The sequence below is a fragment of the Myxine glutinosa genome, chromosome 10, assembly GCF_964187855.1.
Source record: "Myxine glutinosa chromosome 10, kmMyxGlut1.1, whole genome shotgun sequence".
NCBI lineage: Eukaryota > Metazoa > Chordata > Myxini > Myxiniformes > Myxinidae > Myxine > Myxine glutinosa.
The window spans coordinates 97,057,370-97,076,650 of record NC_136270.1 but is presented as its reverse complement, the minus strand read 5'-3'; the positions used below and the strand labels follow the sequence as shown (position 1 = coordinate 97,076,650).

At 42.4% G+C, this 19,281-nt stretch overlaps 1 protein-coding gene across 3 annotated transcripts in view; it reads left to right on the top strand.

The window, feature by feature from the left end:
- Window positions 1-4,245, top strand: part of UMAD1 (UBAP1-MVB12-associated (UMA) domain containing 1) — an 80,930-nt gene extending 76,685 nt beyond the window's left edge. For all 3 annotated transcript variants that reach the window (XM_068126426.2, XM_068126428.2, XM_068126427.2), the window contains exon 4: window positions 3,469-4,245. In XM_068126426.2, the coding sequence (XP_067982527.2) occupies window positions 3,469-3,690 (222 nt within the window). In that variant the 3' untranslated portion in view covers window positions 3,691-4,245. The remainder of the gene's footprint in view (window positions 1-3,468) is intronic.
- The last annotated feature ends 15,036 nt before the right edge of the window (window positions 4,246-19,281 follow it).

Below are 19,281 nucleotides of genomic sequence, written 5' to 3'. Positions count from 1 at the left end.
CTCAACCCAGTTAAGTGCCAGATAATGCGAGTGTCGTTTATTCACCGCCAGCTGCCACCACTGCTAATCCAACTTAACAACGTTAGACTGGAGGAAAGTCAGCAGGTCAAGCTGTTGGGAGTTGTTGTCAGCAATGATCTCAAGTGGGCAGATAATGTAAACCTCATCGTTTTGAAAGCGTCGAGAAAGCTATATATGCTTCGATCTTTGAGGAAGTTCCATATTCCGATAGAAGATCTCATCACTGTGTACACTTCTTACATCAGACCTATGTTAGAATATGGCTGTCCTGTATGGCATTCCTCATTGACACAACAACAGCATGCATTGATTGAATCGATACAAAGAAGAGCATTGAGAATTATTTTTGCTGGCGATTATGATTCCCACTGCAATGCTTTGAGTACTTGCCAGCTGAATTCACTGCACGAACGTCGTGAACAACTTTGTAGTAACTTTGCATCTTCTTTGTATAGTAGATTCCCAGACTGGTTAGCAAACAAACAATCGTCACTTAGACAATAAAACGTCACAGCAATAAGCTTATTGAAATTAGGTGCAGGACGGAACGTTACAGAAAGAGTGCAATGCCTTATATAATCAGACTTTAAATACGGGAGTTGTGGGAGATATGTTGAAGGCAGCAGGAAGTTGGGGTGTGAAGAAAATGACAGAGATCTGTAATCTGGCGGGTAAGAAGGCCGCATTCCAGTGGATTGGGAACTGAGTACCCTCGTCCCTCTATACAAGGGGAAAGGTGACCCTCTAGAGTGTGGCTCATACCGAGAGATAAAGTTATTGGAGCATGGAATGAAGGTATTGGAAAGGGTGTTGGAGAGGAGGATAAGGAAGAAAGTGAAGATCGACGAAATGCAGTTTGGATTTATGCCAGGAAGAGGAACGACAGACGCGCTTTTTATTGTGAGGCAGTTGCAGGAGAAGTACATGGAGAAGAGGAAGAAGTTGTTTCTTGGGTTTGTTGATCTGGAGAAAGCATTCGATAGGGTTCCACGTAAAGTATTGACATGGGCAATGAGGAAGTTAGGAGTGGAGGAATGGTTGATCAGAGTAGTGATGGCAATGTACAAAAGAGCGCGCACAGCTGTAAGGATAAAGGACGGGAACAGTGGTGAGTTTGAGTTTGAGGTGAAGGTGGGAGTGCACCAGGGGTCGGTACTAAGTCCACTACTATTTGTAGCTGTGATGGAGGTGCTGGCTCAGAACGTAAAGGAGGGTTTACCGTGGGAGTTGTTGTATGCAGATGATCTGGTGTTGATTGTGGAAAGTATGGATGGACTGAAGGAAAAGTTGAACAAGTGGAAGGAATGTATGGAGACAAAAGGTCTGAAGGTGAATATCGGAAAGACGAAGGTGATGGCAAATGGTAAAGCATGTGGTGAGGTGGAAAGAACTGGGAAGTGGCCCTGTGCTGTGTGCAGGAAGGGTGTCGGAGTGAACTCCATTCAATGTACAATGTGCGCTGAGTGGGTTCATCAAAAATGTAGTGGTCTGAGAGGGTCATTAACCAGTGTGGCAGCTACATTCAAATGTAAGGTGTGCACAGAGGGAGCTGCAGATGGAGGAAATGTTGAGTTGGATCTTGGAGACGGCGTGAAGCTGGAAGGTGTGAAAACATTTTGCTACCTCGGAGACATGCTGAATGGAGAAGGTGGATCAGACTCGGCAACGGTTGCTAGAGTGAGATGTGCATGGAAGAAGTTTCGGGAACTGAGTGGCGTGCTGATGAGGAGGGGAGTGTCGTTGACGCTGAAGGAAAAGGTGTATGCTGCATGTGTGAGAAGTGTTATGATTTATGGGAGCGAGACATGGGTAATGAACGTAGAGCAGCAACGAAGGTTGGAAAGGGTGGAAATGCGAATGGTTCGATGGATGTGCGGAGTATCGTTGAGAGAGAGGAAGACAAATGATGAATTGCGAAAAATGATGGGAATAGAGCCTGTGATTGATGTTGTGAAGAGGAACAGGTTGAGATGGTTTGGTCATGTGTTGAGAAAGGATGAAAGTGACTGGTTGAGAAGAGTGATGGAAATGAATGTAGAAGGAAGTAGAGGACGGGGAAGACCGAGAAAGACTTGGCCAAAGATGGTGGAAGAAGAAATGCGGGCAAGGGGGTTAACACGGAGAGATGCAGAAAATAGGGCAAGATGGAGAAGATTGTCATGGGGATCGCAAGGCTAACCCCCGCTCTAGCAGGGAAAATGGCCTTAAAATGCATGTTGTGTTGTTTTTGTACTGAACGTTACAGAAAGAGTGCAATGCCTCATATAGTCAGACTTTAAATACCATGAATGTGTTCTAAGTAAGATTAATCTCTTAACACATATTCTCCAAGTGAGATTCATAACAGATTTACCTTTTCTTTCCCTGGTTTTATATTTCAAGGAATTTTTTTATCTTGGAACGTGGTACTTATTATTGCAGCTATTTTAACAATGTGTATTTTATACGTGCGTATTTTATACGTGTGTATTTTATGACAATGGGTGTATTTCACAATAATGTGTGTACCTTAAACGATGCTTATTTTTCATGTTATTAATGCCTGAATATGGAGTTGTAGTGTAGTAATTTTTTTTATTCATTTTAATTATTTGTATGTTATAGTGATTGCAAATTATTGACTTATTTATTTCATGATCTCGTATTTTATGTTATGTTGTAAATCATTCACAATTCAGCTTTGGCTGCGACGAATTGATAATAAAACCATGATTGATTGATTGATTTATCTCCAATTGTTTATTTGTTCTATGCTTAATTTCAGAGTACATTGAGACATTAAACTGTGTAAATTTCAATAAAAACTGGAAAAACTGATGTGTTCTAAAACTTTCGACTGGTAGTGTCTGTCAACATGTATGCATCAAATCATTTGTTATTGTTGCTTTTCCCGGTCATCATGTCAACTAAAAAACGTTTTTCTGTTATCTGTTGTTACAACCTTGCCGATTAAACATTGTGTGAAGCTGTTTGATTGTATTTGGCAGCCATGATGTCGGGATAAGTGGAGGAAGACCATGTTTTTTTTAACGTTTAAGAAATGGCTGTTTAGTGAACATTTTTTTTTTCTATCAATTACAAACTTGTTTACTTGGTTGACTGAGAGACGATTCAAAATATAATCATTATTCTGTCCACTAACATATTTTGTACAATTTTTCTTCTCGTCGGCATTGTGTGCGTGTCGTACAGGCATTACTTCAGAAAGAAGTATGAAAGACATTTTTAATTTTTCACTAAAATAATACAATTTTACCAGTTTTGAGGAATAACAATAGGAATTAATTTGTTCACTATTCTCTGCTTTCGATGTTTTACCGAAGAAATGGAATATGCAAATGGGTTACCTGAATATCATTTGGTGGAGCTCATTTTTAGGTTATGCAAGGTTTTCAATTTGTGTGGCACCCTGATTGATTTTTTTTTCTTCTGTTTTTTTTTCTGTAGCCCTCTGTCGAGAGTGCCGTGGCATTGCAGGAAGGAGCAGCATCTCACCAGAGTTCTCTCGGAGATGTGCCTTTCACACTGGCACCACGCGTGCAGCTGAGACGGCTGTGCAATGATGAAACCCTCACAGCGGTGTTCCTTCAACTTGAGCAGATTGATGAGAAGCTAGCGAGTTATGCTTATGACTTCCAACTGGAACTCTCAGTCCTTTGTGACCCTTGAATGGGACGTAATCTATCCCCATCACTTCTCCCCTGGCTTCTTCTTTTCCTGGCCGTTGTGTCCGACATGTCATTCTTAATGGCAATCCGCCCATCCCTTGCTGGTTGCGACCATTGTTTTGGTCATTAGGTCTTTTTCAACTACCAGCATGCTTGACCACATCCATTTTTTTATTCTGCATTATATAGGGACTACTTACATTTTAGACTTGCCAAAGAGACGATGTGTAAGATTCTTATATAAATGTATGAGTTATTGAAGTTCTGGTATATTTTTGCCTCGAAGCTTAAATTGCAAATCTTTTTTTTCTGCACGGAAAAGCAAAAATCTACTTGCACTTTTGTCATTGTTTTCTTGGTTTTAATGAAATATCATAACTGAGAATCTTTTTTCCATTTTGGATCCTTTAATGGTTCATATGAACAGTCTTTGTAAAAGGATAATGTTGGAAACCAGGAATCATCATCTTTTGATATCCGATAACTTTATAGACCATATAAATGTTAGCTTTGTTTATTTATGAACTTCTCACTAAACTCCTTACTGTCCACATTGCCTCTGTCTCACAATGCCTTTTTTATCGCCATTCTTCCGCAAGTCCAGTTGATCATTTCCTGCACTTTAAGAGAATCGCGTTGAGTCTAGTTACCCATCTGTATGTGTGTTATTTTGCAACCAAATATAGATAGGTGTTCTCTTATCAACATTGCTGTGGAATGTATTTTAACTTTTATGCTGTCATCTATAGACTGATCCGCAGACCCAAATAAGATCTCATTAAAAAGACAAGTTCAGTCCGTTTTGGCCACTGGTGTGCCTTCATCAGAGGTTATGCAGATTTTCAGATCGTTTTTTAATGGATGTTTGATGGTGTTTTGGTATCAACAACGAAATTTAAACGACCTGTTATCAAAGTTATAATTTGAACTACAAATGACTTTTCAGCTTTTTTGCCCAAATGTTGAGATGAAATTCTCAATGAACTCTGTGCACGAAGTATTCACCACCGTGATACTGTAAGGTTGTCACCAAGCTTATCATTGGCACTGTGCTTTGCGCGATGTCACATCCACCGTTCTGGATGAGAAATGTGGTCCGTTTTGTTTTTTTACTGGTGATAGGGTTTGCCAAATTTCCACCATAACCAAAACGCCCTGATTCTGTTTGTAGAGGACATGGCTTTGGTTTGGAAAAGTAATATTTGTTGTGGTCTTCCGCTCACTCGCATACAAATGTATTCAATTATTAACCGCACATTTCTCGTGTTGTTGCGCAGAATACTCGTAAAATATGAATATTGCATTCCACTCGGCCAAACTTCAATTCCCATAAAACGATTGCTGCTGGAATTGTCTGCGGAGAGGAAAAGGAATTGCACGTTTTACTGCAAAACACAAAATCCCAATGTCTTCGGTTTACCGCATTTAGCCACTACGTGCTTGTGTTACCTTTGACTCGGAAATTACGTTATTTAGCTTACAAATGTTTCGCTTTTTTCTTAGTGAGTATTTGCTACTTTTTGTTCCTTTTTAATGGTCAGTTGTTTTATGGGTCAGAGTTTGGTTATTGTTATTGGGAGTTCTTGGCACAAAAGCTTGTCTGATGCTGTTTGTAATTTGCTTTTTGGAGTGCATATGTTATTTAGATTACTTGATAAGTGGCATTTCCTGTTGTATTTTCTTGTCTGCCAGACATTTTTTGCCATGAATTATTTAATTTGATGGGGTGTGGTACACCCAAGCATATTCTGTTTTCATTCTCAAAATTCCCCTGAACTGACACACACTATATATATATATATATATATATATATATATATATATATATATATATATATATATATATATATATATATATATATATACATACATACATATGAACCTTTCATAAAGCCAAATTCTTCTTTGTGAAGTGACACTGTAAGCTATTAAATAAACTATGTCAACATATATGCATCAAACTCGTGTAATGTTAATTTGTGTGCATGGTAATTGAAGGAAATACCAGAGTATGAAATGACATCGTTTGTCATGGTCTTTAAGCGTTATTTTTGTGAAGTGCAATATTGCGTGTGTCTTCGGAAAATGAAGCTGTAACCAGTTGTCTTATCTTGTTGTGAATGAAATAAATTTGCTTTGAAAGTGATGTTTGGAAAAATTGCTTTTCTGTGAACTTTTTTCATTAGCCCGGCCCCCTTGCAGTGGGGACGTGGTTTGGCAATCCCTTCTATGTGTCTGTCTGGGCCATAACTTTTTTTTACCATTTGAACTTTTTTCAACAAAGCTTATGAGAATATGGAGAAAACAAATTACTAATTTGTTCAAATGGTCAAAAATCAGCGTCACATCAATCAATTTTCATCCAATTGACCTGAAATGTTAAGAAGTTGCATATTGGTCACTGAATTGGTTCACCAATCAAAAGTTAGAAGCCGATTGTTTTTTTGTTTGTTTTTTAGATCAAAAGTTCAAAGTTGCATAAAATCGTCAATTTTCATCAGATTTACTTGATATTTGAGCAGGGTTTGCCTATTGAGTCATTGATGCTTATTGCATTTGATGGCAAAATAAAAAGTTCGCCTAAAATCGTCATTTTTCTGTACTTTCTTTTGCTGTTTTCTTCATGTTTTTTTCTTCTGTTTTTTTTTGTATACTGAATCGAGACTCGTGAAAGAGCTAACATTTATTTCACAAACAAATCAACCAGACAAACAAAATATATGAAAAGAGGGAGCGGAAGACAAGATGGGGAGAGAAGGGGAAGCACACAAACATACCATTTGAGAGCAGGGAGATGCTTGGGGGGAGGAGGCGTGGGAAGGGGGGAGAAGTATAAAACACAAGGACACCAAGGACTTCCAGGACAGAAGTTGGTATTTCAAAAAAGTGGATTTGGGGTGAAATTAGCAGGGGTAGAAAAGATCAAGGTTTTGGATGGGGGAAGACAAGAGATGGTGGTGAACAGCTGTTTTAAAGACCTCGAGGGTGGAGTGGGATTGAAGAGAGTGAGGGAGTTTGTTCCAGAGGCGGGAGAAAAGAGGAATGAAGGAGTGAAGGTGAGCAGAGAGCCTAGATTTTGGCAGTTTAACCATAAGAGGGTTGCAGGCAGATCTTGTGCGACCTGTAGGAATATTTGGGGGACAGAGCACAGAGAGAGCTGGGGGGGGGGGGGGGGCAAGGCCAGAGAGGAGTCGGTAGAAGACGGAAAGACCACCAACCTGCCTGCGGTGAGTGAGTGAAAGGCCCTTGGAGATAGATTCATCGCGGGAGATTCCAATGATTCTGAACGCTTTGGTTTCAACAGCGTGAAGACGAGCTAGGTGTGAGGCAGGAGCACCAGCCCAGAGGGGAGAGCAGTATTCCATTGAGCTGCGGATGAAAGCCTTGTATGTGGTGAGGAGCTCAGGTGTGCCAAGGAAGGCCTTCGCACGACGGAGGATGCCCAGTCGGCGACTGGCTTTGGAGGCCAGATTTGAAATGTGGTTTTCCCAGGAAAGATCATGGCAGATAGTGAGACCCAAAAGCTTGAGTGACAGGACTTCTTGGAGAGGATTATTCAGAAAGTGGATGGGAGGGTTGTCCAGTCGGTCTTTTCGGAGAGACATCGTAAGAGTGTGAGATTTGTCAGGATTGAAAGACATGTTCCACTTGTTTGCCCAGTCTGTGATTTTGTCCAGGTCTGCAGAGAGTGAGGAGGCTGCAGACTGCTGATCTGAGGGATGAGGAATGGAGCGGCAGAGAGTAGAGTCATCAGCAAAGAGATAGGATTTTGAAGAGAGTCAGAGAGATCATTGATGAAGACCAGAAAAAGCACAGGGCCCAGAACACTGCCTTGGGGAACTCCAGCCTGAACAGGAAGAGGAGATGAGAGAACCCCATTCAGGTCCACACGTTGACTACGACTAGAGAGGAAGTCCCCCAGCCATGCGTGGAGATTTCCATGGATACCAAAGGAGGAGAGTTTGGTGAGCAGAGCGGGGTTCCAGACCGTGTCGAAGGCACGTGATATGTCAAGGGAGACGGCTCTAATTTCCTGTTTGGCATTGAGGACCTCCATCCATTGTTGAGAAAGCAGAAGCAGCATGTCCAGAGTAGAGTGACCAGGTCTGAAACCAAATTGATGATCAGAGATCAAGCCATTGGAGAAGAGGAAAGATTTCATATCTGAAGCAATGATGGATTCCATGACTTTGCTGATAATTGGGTGAAGGCTGATTGGTCTGTAGTTGCTAGGATCTGTTTTTGCAGCTTTTTTGTGCAAAGCGGTGATGTTGGCTGATTTCCAAGCAGATGGCAGATGATCTTGAGCAAAAGAGAGGGTGAAGAGAACAGAGAGAGGGAATGAAAGAGTGGAAGAACAGGATTTTAGGACCCGTGGGCTGATGCCGTCAGGTCCAGTTGCAGAATCAGAGTCGAGGGTTGACAGAAACTTTTCCACCTTGTCAGGAGGAAAGGACACAGAGTCCAGGAGCAGCTCGGTACGACTGGGTATGGTCGGTACAGAGAGGGATGGGTTTGGGACACAAGGTTTAGCGGCAAACACAGAGTTGAGGCATTCAGCTTTTTCACGTGCGGAGTCAGCCGTGTAGCTGTTTGAGGTGAGGGAGGGGATGGAGGGGGAACAAACAGCAGAAACAGATTTGACCAGATGCCACCAGGATTTGGAAGAGGGAGACAGATAAGAGAGTTCGGTCTTGAGAACGGAGTGATATTGTTTCCTGGCTCTCCTGAGGGTGGACACACACTTGTTTCGGGCTTTGTGAAAGGAAATGAGATTTCCTTCTGTTGGATTTGCGTTCCAGGAGACGAAAGCAAGTTGTTTCTGGGCAACAGCCTCACCACAAGATTCCGTGTACCATGGATGGGAGGAAGGGTATGACAACTGAAGACGAGATGGGATAAATCTGTGCATGAGAGAGAGCAATTTACTTTGAAAGAAATCCCAGGATGAGTTGATGTCAGAGGTGGTCGAGATGGGAGACCAGTCCAGATGATTGATGGCTGCTTGAAGACCGTGCCAGTTGGCCTGAGTGAAATGCCAGACTTGTCGACGCTGAGGAGGCTCTCTGAGAATGGTCAGAGAGATGTCCACTTTAACAAGCACATGATCAGATGAGCCGATTGGAGCAGAAGAGCAGCAGACATTTTCAGAGAAGTTAGTCATAACCAAGTCCAGAATAGAAGATAAGATGCTCCGTTGACTGAGATCCGGGTCGGGAAATTGACAGATTGTGTCAGTCCCAGTGAGGCGCAGAAGTCCTTTGCTGAAGAGCAATGGCTGTTGAGAGAGGTACCCACACCCAGCCAACTGGCATTGTGACAATTGAAATCACCACATATGAGGAAGAGAGAGTTGGAATGGGTAGATAGAAGTTGGTCCATATTATCAGACAGCGAGATGTAGATGGAGTCATCACTGTTTGGTGGACGGTACAACACACATTATGAACAAAAGGTGGGAGCGAAGGGGAAGCCGTAGCCAAAGGTATTCCTGGGGGTGAGGTGGAGAGAGGGCAGTGCAGGGTGAGTGAGGAAGAGAGTTTTTTTATAAAGATAGCAACCCCACCTCCAGGACGAGGCTCAGGTCTATCATACCGGAGGAGGGAGTAACCTGGGAGAGATACCAAGGAATCAGAGACATCATGAAGGAGGAAAGTTTCTGTTAAGCAGATCACGGCTGGTTTGTCAGAAGCAACCTGTATGGAGAGATCAGTCAAGTTTGAGCGAAGGCCCCGGATGTTTGAGGTCCATACCGTTAATGAAGAGGAAGGGGGAGCATCGGATACAGAACAGGGGGGGGGGGGAGGGGTAGGGTGAGATGTGGAAGAGGAGGAAGGGGTAGGGAGAGCTGTTGAAGGTGTGTCAGAGATTTCAGAATAGCTTGGAGAAAGGGAAGAATGGGGTGGACATAAGGTTTGATGGTGATTGGGTGAGGCACAGTGAGGTGTTATTTGAGGAGGGGGAAGAGCGAGGCAGAAGGTTGGGGGAGATGAAGGTGAAAGTTGGAAGGGGGAAGAAGCGGGGAGGACGCTTTGAGGAGGAGGGGTGAGAGGGGAGTCTAGGAGGGGAGGAGCGAGGGAGAGTCTCGGAGGGGAGGGGTGTGGGGGGGAGTTTAGGAGGGAAGGGGCAAGGGGGGAGATTTGAAAGGGATGGGTGATGGGGAATATTTGGAGGGGAGGGGCAAGGGGGTAGATTTGGAGGGGAGGGGTGATGGGGAAGTTTTGGAGGGGAGGGGTGATGGGGAAGTTTTGGAGGGAAGGGGTGATGGGGAAGATTTGGAGGGGAGGGACAAGGGGGAAGATTTGAAAGGGATGGGTGATGGGGAAGATTTGGAGGGGAGGGGCAAGGGGGAATATTTGAAAGAGATGGGTGATGGGGAAGATTTGGAGGGGAGGGGCAAGGGGGTAGATTTGGAGGGGAGGGGTGATGGGGAAGTTTTGGAGGGGAGGGGTGATAGGGAAGTTTTCGAGGGAAGGGGTGATGGGGAAGATTTGGAGGGGAGGGGGAAGATTTGAAAGGGATGGGTGATGGGGAAGATTTGGAGGGGAGGGGCAAGGGGGGTCGATTTGGAGGGGAGGGGTGATGGGGAAGTTTTGGAGGGGAGGGGTGATGGGGAAGTTTTGGAGGGAAGGGGTGATGGGGAAGATTTGGAGGGGAGGGGTGAGATTGGATTTTGAAAAGTGTACGATTAATGGGAAACGAACATTTATTGCAAAATGAATTTCTTGAGACCTTCGAGTCAAAAATACGTTTGAAGACACTGAAGGAGGGGTGGAGTGCAGGAGAGTTTCGGGAATGTTGAAAAAAGGAACTGTAAGAGATGGAATTTTTTTGGGGAATGAATAGATTTTGGTGAGCAAGTCGAAAGCATCCATTTATCGAAGAAGAAGAAAAAGGTGTTATGATATACGACAGAATACAGTTCTTCAGGGGAAAGTTTAAACATTTTTAACAACGTGATCACGTGATCACGAACAACGTGGTCGAAGAACGAACAAACAAATAAGAACAACAAATAAACGAATAAGAGCAGAGAATGAAATATTTTTTTGGGGGTTTTTTTTTTTTGGAGTTGCGATTTTAAACAAGGAAGTATGGGGTGAAAGACTGGGACAAAAAAAACAGAGAACAAAAGCAATTGCAGCGCAATCGATGAACCGCTGAGAGAAAAACAAAGCCTCAAGGTCGGACACGGAAGCCTACTAGGTCTCAGAATACGCGACACGAATTAACCGACGATTTTGTATACATGTATGAAAAATTAACACCGAGAATCTTACTAAGGACACACTATAAGTACACTATAGATACAGTTTCGACAAAAACACAATTGTGAAAAAATTACTTAACTTCGAAAGCGTGAGTGCATGGACAGCTTCGAAAGAACGTGACCTCCAATCTTGCGCATGCGCAGATCAATCTGCACAATGTTTAGCAAACGGAAGAAGTTTGAATACAAAGCGGACGAGGGCGGGCTCTGCATTTTCAAGTTATTTTTGTTGCCTTTTTATTTTTATCTTTCAACTATTTTTTTGGGCATTACCTGCAATAATCTCTCTCGAATTTCTGGAAGTATGTATCTTTTAAGCGAAGAGAACAAGTTGATAACATCCTGCAACACAATAAGCAGTGTAGGATGTGGAATGCCCAAAGTTTTGCCTTTGAATGGTTTATCTATCTATAATTCCAGTAATCTCTGTGTGTATGTTTGTATGTTTGTATGTTTGTATGTCTGTGACCGCTGTTTCTCGACAACCACGGGTCCGATATACTTTAAACTTGCCAGGTATATTGCTGGGGACCCGAGGATGTGCCTTTTCAAGGTTTGAAATTAATCGGACAAGTAGTTACCGAGCTATGGCGATTTAGCCGTTCGCCGTTCGCTTTGGCGTTGCGAATGGACCAAACCATTTCATGTAAATAGAGGGGGGGGTTCTGTGGTCGTTGCGAATGGACCAAACCATTTCATGTAAATAGAGGGGGGGATTGTCACTGTACTCGCAAGCCGTTCGCCGTTCGCTTTGGCGTTGCGAATGGACCAAAACATTTCATGAACCAAACCATTTCATGTAAATAGAGGGGGGGGATTGTCACCGTACTCGCACCCACGTACCCACGTACCCACGTACGGGCATTGCACCCACGTACGGGCATGCCCTAGTTCTCTTAATTGTACAAAATCTCCCTGTACAATCACTGTGGAATTGCTTTTGCTTCCAACCAAAATTGTAGACAGACGATAGAATATTAAAGTCCCGGGCGATGTACTTTCCCATTACATGTGCTAACCTTTTCAATGTCCATAACCAGGAAAGATGTTTTGGTGCAAATTATGAAAGAAAACTTACTTTTTATTAAAATCCTCCAAATATCTTCTTTCCCCTAACATCCTTCCCTTCAAAACAGAATGCTCTCTGCAGCTTGTATGTAGATATTTCCCCCCCCCCCCCAAGGGTGAGACGTTCCGAGTCAATCTTGACACATTCCCTGCAGCTGGTCCCATCTACCCTGGATATTCTACCATCCACAGGAAGTGGACAAAAAATGGAAATGCCTTGGTATATGAGGGATACCAGGTGTGGGCCATATATTAAATATGCAAATAATCTCCGCCAGCTCTATCTGTGCTCTGTCCCCCAAATATTCCTACAGGTCGCACTAGATCTGCCTGCAACCCTCTTGTGGTGAAATTTCCAAAATCAAGACTCTCTGCTCACCTTCACTCTTTCATTCCTCTTTTCTCCCACCTCTGGAACAAACTCCCCCACTCTCGTCAATCCCACACCTCTCCCTCGGTGTTTAAAACATCTGTTCACCACAATCTCTTATCTTCCCCCATCCTAAACCTTGATCTTTTCTACCCCTTTTAATTCACCCCAGATCCACTTTTTTGAAATAACTTCTTTCCTGGAAGTCCTAGCTCTCTACACATGGTTTTTTTGTGTTGTTTTTTTTTACCTCTCCCACCCCCCTTCCCACGCCTCCTCCACCCAAGCCCTCTCCTTCCCACAGATCTCCCGATGTCTTCTCTAATGTTGTACTTGTGTGCTTCCCCCTCTCTCCCCATCTTGTCTCCCGCTCCATTTATTATATGTTTTATGTGTCCGGGTTTTTTTTTTGTGATTAATGTTAGCTCTTACATGAGCCTCGATCTTGTATACAAAAAAACAACAACATCCCAGCATGCTTAGCATCATGTGTAAAAATACTGCACAGGCCTGGTTGCCTATAATTATGGTGAGTATGGCTGCAAGAGGAGACTCCCATCCCCCCCCCCAATGTCCCCAATCACAGAGCACGTATGGTCACCCAATGGTTTGATGAGCATGACACTAATGCTTTCGATATGTCACAGCCTCAGTCACCAGATATGAGCCCAATCAAGCATTTATGGGATATTCTGGAACGATATTTATGGGATATTCTGGATATTAGCCTGGTGTTGGCTTAGCGGTTAGGGTGCCGGCTTGGGATCCTAGGATCCTGGGTTCGTAATCCCGGTCGATCACTGAATTAACGCCAGGGGGGTTGACTCAGCCTGTCATCCTTCCGGGGTCGGCAAATTGAGTACCAGCTTGCTGGGATGAATGATCCCGGTGTGTACCCCGGCTTAGAATAGGTACACCGTATCCCTGGGCATCGTAAAGAGCGTGACTAAGGGTTGGCGTCAGGAAGGGCATCCGGCCATAAAAACATTGCCTCAAACAGGGAACCATGATTGTCATGGGGCCCGCAAGGCTAACCCCCGCTCTAGCGGGGAAAATGGCCTTAAAACGATCATTCATTCATTCATTCATTCTGGAACGACGGATGCTTAAGACAGCATTTTCCACCTCCATCAACAGCTGTGAGTTTGATTGACTTTGTCGTGGAAAGAATAATACCTCATCCCTCCTGCAGAATTCCAGATGCTGGTGGAGATGCCATGGCACATAAGGCCATACCGGCACGTGGTGGTGCAACTCCGCATTAAATACGTGACTTTACATTGGTGTTTCCATTTTTTTTCCCCCACTACCTGTACATTCTACTTGTATTTAACCTGATAATGGATGAATGCACGAAACCTTAAATGAGAGATCAGTCACCTCTATGGACATTTGTCGAACTGGCATGAAGCCAGCTTTCCTTCCAAGTTTTCCGCCTGGATGTTGATCGGTTGTTGTATTTTACCGAGCGCTGATCTCCCACTTGTTTTGTGCCATCCAAATCACCGTTTTCGAAGCAACCTTATTCTTCATCTATGTTGTTGTCCTCTTCACTTCCCCGGATAATCCTCCATACAATTTTGCAGATGATTATACCCTATTTGCATGACAGTACACTGCCCTTCTGAGAGGTCAGTGCTGCAGCATCTATCTGCAGATCTAGGGGGAAATGGACACTTGTGTCATAAATAAATGGCCTGTTATTGTCCTTGGCATCCTGTCGACCTTTTATTGTTTGTCAAATCCATTTTAATAACTTTCGAGTTGGGGGTGGTGGGTTAATTGTATGATTTGGTGCTTGCAGCCCAATAGGTGCTTCACAAGCGTAACTACATGAAGGGATGTTGGAATCGACATGATGGTTTTTGTTGGGAGTGGGGAGATGCTCGAAGATTACTTGATAGTCGGTGTGGTGGGTGGCATGCCGTGGTGGGTGGCATGCCACCCCATCAAAGATTGCGGCATATTGAGACTTCTTGCCTCTGATGAGAATTTTCTTTTTTATGTTGATTTTCTACACAATCTAAGGCTTGTGGAGGAACCCACACATACACAGAAAAACACATGAGGCAACAACGGACTTGACCAGACAAACACAGGCGTTTTCTTTTGTTTAGTCCTGTATATGTATTTGCTCATTGAATCACAGACTGGCACACAGCATGGGCGGCACGAGGGAATAAAAAGAAGGAGAAAATGGTTGATTTATTTGCCATGAACGATGAAAAGGTGCTGACGTTTTGGCCTTTCCCCTTCATTGGAGGTTAAGAGCCTCTTTGGCTTTCTCAGAGGGTAAAGCCCAAAACATCAGCACCTTTTCATCTTTCATGGCAGATAAATCAACCATTTTTAGCCTGTCCATTGCACAGCAGGAGAGCAGGGTTTTGCAATCACTTCTGTCTGTCTGTGTGTGTGTGTGTGTGTGTGTGTGTGTTTGTGTGTGTGTGTGTATCTGTGTGAGTGTGTGTTTGTGTGTGTGTCTGTGTGTGTGTGTGTGTGTGTGTGTGTGTGTGTGTGTGTGTGTGTCTGTGTGTGTGTGTGTGTGTGTGTGTGTGTGTGTGTATCTGTGTGTGTGTGTGAGTGTGTGTTTGTGTGTGTGTCTGTGTGTGTGTGTGTGTGTCTGTGTGTGTGTGTGTGTGTGTTTGTGTGTGTGTGTGTGTATCTGTGTGTGTGTGTGAGTGTGTGTTTGTGTGTCTGTGTGTGTGTGTGTGTGTGTTTGTGTGTGTGTGTGTGTATCTGTGTGTGTGTGTGAGTGTGTGTTTGTGTGTGTGTGTGTGTGTGTGTGTGTCTGTGTGTGTGTGTGTGTGTGTGTGTGTGTGTGTGTCTGTGTGTGTGTGTGTGTGTGTGTGTGTGTGTGTGTGTGTCTCTGTGTGTGTGTGTGTGTCTGTGTGTGTGTGTGTGTGTGTGTGTGTGTGTGTGTGTGTGTGTTTGTGTGTGTGTGTGTATCTGTGTGAGTGTGTGTTTGTGTGTGTGTCTGTGTGTGTGTGTGTGTGTGTGTGTGTGTGTGTGTGTGTGTGTGTCTGTGTGTGTGTGTGTGTGTGTGTGTGTGTGTATCTGTGTGTGTGTGTGAGTGTGTGTTTGTGTGTGTGTCTGTGTGTGTGTGTGTGTGTCTGTGTGTGTGTGTGTGTGTGTTTGTGTGTGTGTGTGTGTATCTGTGTGTGTGTGTGAGTGTGTGTTTGTGTGTCTGTGTGTGTGTGTGTGTGTGTTTGTGTGTGTGTGTGTGTATCTGTGTGTGTGTGTGAGTGTGTGTTTGTGTGTGTGTCTGTGTGTGTGTGTGTGTGTCTGTGTGTGTGTGTGTGTGTGTGTGTGTGTGTGTGTATCTGTGTGTGTGTGTGTGTGTGTGTCCGTCTGGGCCATAACATTTTTACCATGAGTTTTGTCATCAAATTTTCACCAAGGCTTTATCTTACTATAATTCACCAAATGTCTGTCTGTCCGTCTGCTCCCAGGTACCGCAAAAACGGCTGAACCGATCGCAACGAAATTTTGGGTGGGTAATCCTGGTTTTTCAGTTTTTCAGTTTCAAAAAAAATTCCAGTTTTTCCAAACACGATGGAATAATATTTACCGATATGAGCAGTGATGTGGCTTTTATTGAAATTCTACAAATACTGTTTAGATTTTGATGATTTGCGTGTGATATGATTTAACGGATGTTTATATAAATCGTTTAAAATAAAAAAAGCCTTCAATTTCTGATATTTTGCCTTTTCATTTGGGCCCCGCAATTTAAGCCACGCCCATAGGGCAGGTACCGTTGCTAGTTATGATAATATGACGAAGTCAATCTCATAATCTTGTCAAAGGATTTCACGTCAAATAAAATCGTAAATTTTCATCCAATTGACCTGAAATTTCAATTTACCATTTGAGTTTTGTCATCAAATTTTCAACAAAGCTTTATTATGAGAATATGAAGGCAAATTAATAATTTGGACAAAAGGTCAAAGGTCGGCATCATGTAAAATTGTCAATTTTCATCCGATTGACCTGAAATTTTAAGATTTTGCATATTGAGTCACTGAATTGGTTCACGAATCAAAAGCTACAAGCTGATTGTTTTGTTTTTTTTAGATCAAAAGGTCAAAGCTCAAGGTTGCGTAAAATCGCTAATTTTCACCCGATTGACCGTAAATTTAAAGAATTTACATATTGGGTCACTGAATTGGTTCACCAATCAAAATGTAGGAGTCGATTGTTTTTTCTTTTTTAGATCAAAAGGTCAATGTTGAATAAAATCATCAATTTTCATCCAATTGACCTGAAATATAAAGAATTTGAATATTGGGTCAGAATTTGTTCACCAATCAAAAGCTAGAAACTGATTTTTTTTTAAATCTAAAGCTCAAAGGTCAAGGCTGCATAAAATCATTAATTTTTTTAATTGTTTTTTGGCAGTTATTTTGAGCATATGGAAGAAGACGAAGATGTCTGAATACAAACGGACACGGACGGGCTTTGAATTTTCAGATGCTTTCTAGTCTTCTCATTTTTTATGACGTCTCTTTTCTCTCCCCACACAGTGGTGCATTTAAGGAGCAATTTATTCCTCCCCATGGATGCCAACCTATAGGGGTTTGTCCAGGCTCTAATCTTTAAATGCTGTGTCAGCTCTTACCATTTTTGAAGTCTTTTGTATGCCCCAGCCAGGGTTCCCCAGACCTAAAAGTGGATGCTCTAATCATTATAGCAGAGCAGTTAAGAGGAAGCATCGTTCATTTTTTCAGGAAAGCACCAAATTTGGCACAGATGTAGTATGGCCCTATACAATTGTTTTCCTGAGGGGCACCCAAACATTCAGAACCCCTGGTGGCCGCCATATTGAATTTCAACATGACCACCATCTGTGTACCTTTAAATACCTTTACTGTATTTGAGAGATAACGGTTTAGATACAACTATACTTTGGTGTGGGATGGTGCAATTCTCCATACAGCAAAAGTTGTCCTTGACTTTCTCCATTAAATTTTGAAAATGGCACCATTTCTCTTAAGATTCTGAATAGTTATCTATAGGGAATGGACAAAAAAACGGAAGCAACAACAGTTTAGGAAAGGAAACGCAATCTGTTTTGTAGCTTGACACAAGGGCAAAAGTTGTGAAATTGTGCAACTCAAGTAAAGAGGATTTGCCCCACAGATCCATCATTTGGAGGAAGAACAGAGAATAAATGGTGGTTACACTGAACCTAGTCATGAGAAATAGACCTCCAAAGAATGTTGTTGATATTTGATCATGATATATTGTTGCTTTATACACATTAAAAAAAACTTTTTCATATGCAATATCGTAAATGCATTTTCATTTCACTGGCCACCTGTACATATAGAAAGACAAGAGAAATAAAACAAATATCAACAATAAAGAGCAATCAGAGATTGCAAACCCTCGCCAGGATGAATTTTCAGGGTTTTAAAAAAGGCTTTTGTGTTAAAACAAATATGGCGGCCGAACCACGTGACTGATGACGTCATCATTGTTATTTTTTCTCCACCAATTTATGCCTCCATGACGCTCAAGAAATTTCATCTTCATAGGATGAAGTTTTGTACTTGTCGAATTATGACGTCATAATGGAGGCAGCTATTACATCATCATTAACATGTTTTATCCTTCATAAAATGAAGACACCACTATTATGGACCATATAACCCATATCACCCATGCACCCTATTGTGTCGCCGTTTCTTGGCATGGTTTTTGTACATCATAAATTAAACTATTCCCTCACATCGGGTCATAGATGAGATGTATGAAATTTCAGCTTTTTCACATAAACATTTCAATTCAACCAATTATGGCTGGAATACCACTTCACTGATGATGTCATCATTATCACCTTATATCCATCATTATCACCTATATCCTCCCCATGGGAATAATGATGACATCATTATCCCCATGGGGAGTTGATGACGTATGCCAAGTTTAAATTTTTTTCATTGAGCTGTTTCAGAGACAATGATGTCCAATAATTCCCTTTAATACAATATGGCTGCCATGCCATGCGACATATGACGTAATTAATTTAATTCTTCACTCTCATCGGGTCATGGATCAGATATATTAAGTTTGAGATTTTTGGATAAGGATTTCAACCAATTATGGCAGGAATACTGGTTCACCATTGATGCCATTGGCATCACCCTATACAGTCGCGTGAAAAAGTAAGCACACCCCAAGTAAAGTTTTGACTTTTTCAACATATTTCAACATACAACTATTTGATCTTCATTTCAACAATATTGATAGATAAAGGTGATATACTATAACAAATATCATGAAACATTTACATTTTGTAGTCCATTGTATAATTTAAATAAACATAAATGCAAATTTCGCATGTGGAAAAAGTAAGTACACCCCTACATTTATCACTACTTCAAATACCTAAAATTACAATCAGGTGCACCAGCTCAGGTGCAAATGATTAGAACATCGTTAGAGAGGATCTTGGAGGAACCTGTCTTATTTAAACCTCAAACATTTAGTTTGGTTTGCTCTTTGTGGTTGAAGTGTGCGGCGTCACCATGCCTAGATCAAAAGAGCTCTCTGAGGCCTTCAGAAAGAAGGTTATACATGCCTACGAGTCTTGGAAGGGATTTAAAAAGATCTCCAAACTATTTGAAATCAATCATTCGACTGTCCGGAAGATCATCTACAAGTGGAGAAGATTCCAAACAACTGCAAACTTGTTCAGGCCATGCCGCCTGAGCAAGTTCAGCCCAAGAGCAGACCGCAAGATGCTGAAAGAAGTCTCTAAGAACCCCAGAATGTCATCACGGGACCGCGAGGTAGCTCTTGCTACTGTTGATGTCAAAGTGCACGAGTCTACCATTAGAAAGAGGCTGCACAAATTTGATCTACATGGGAGGTGTGCCAGG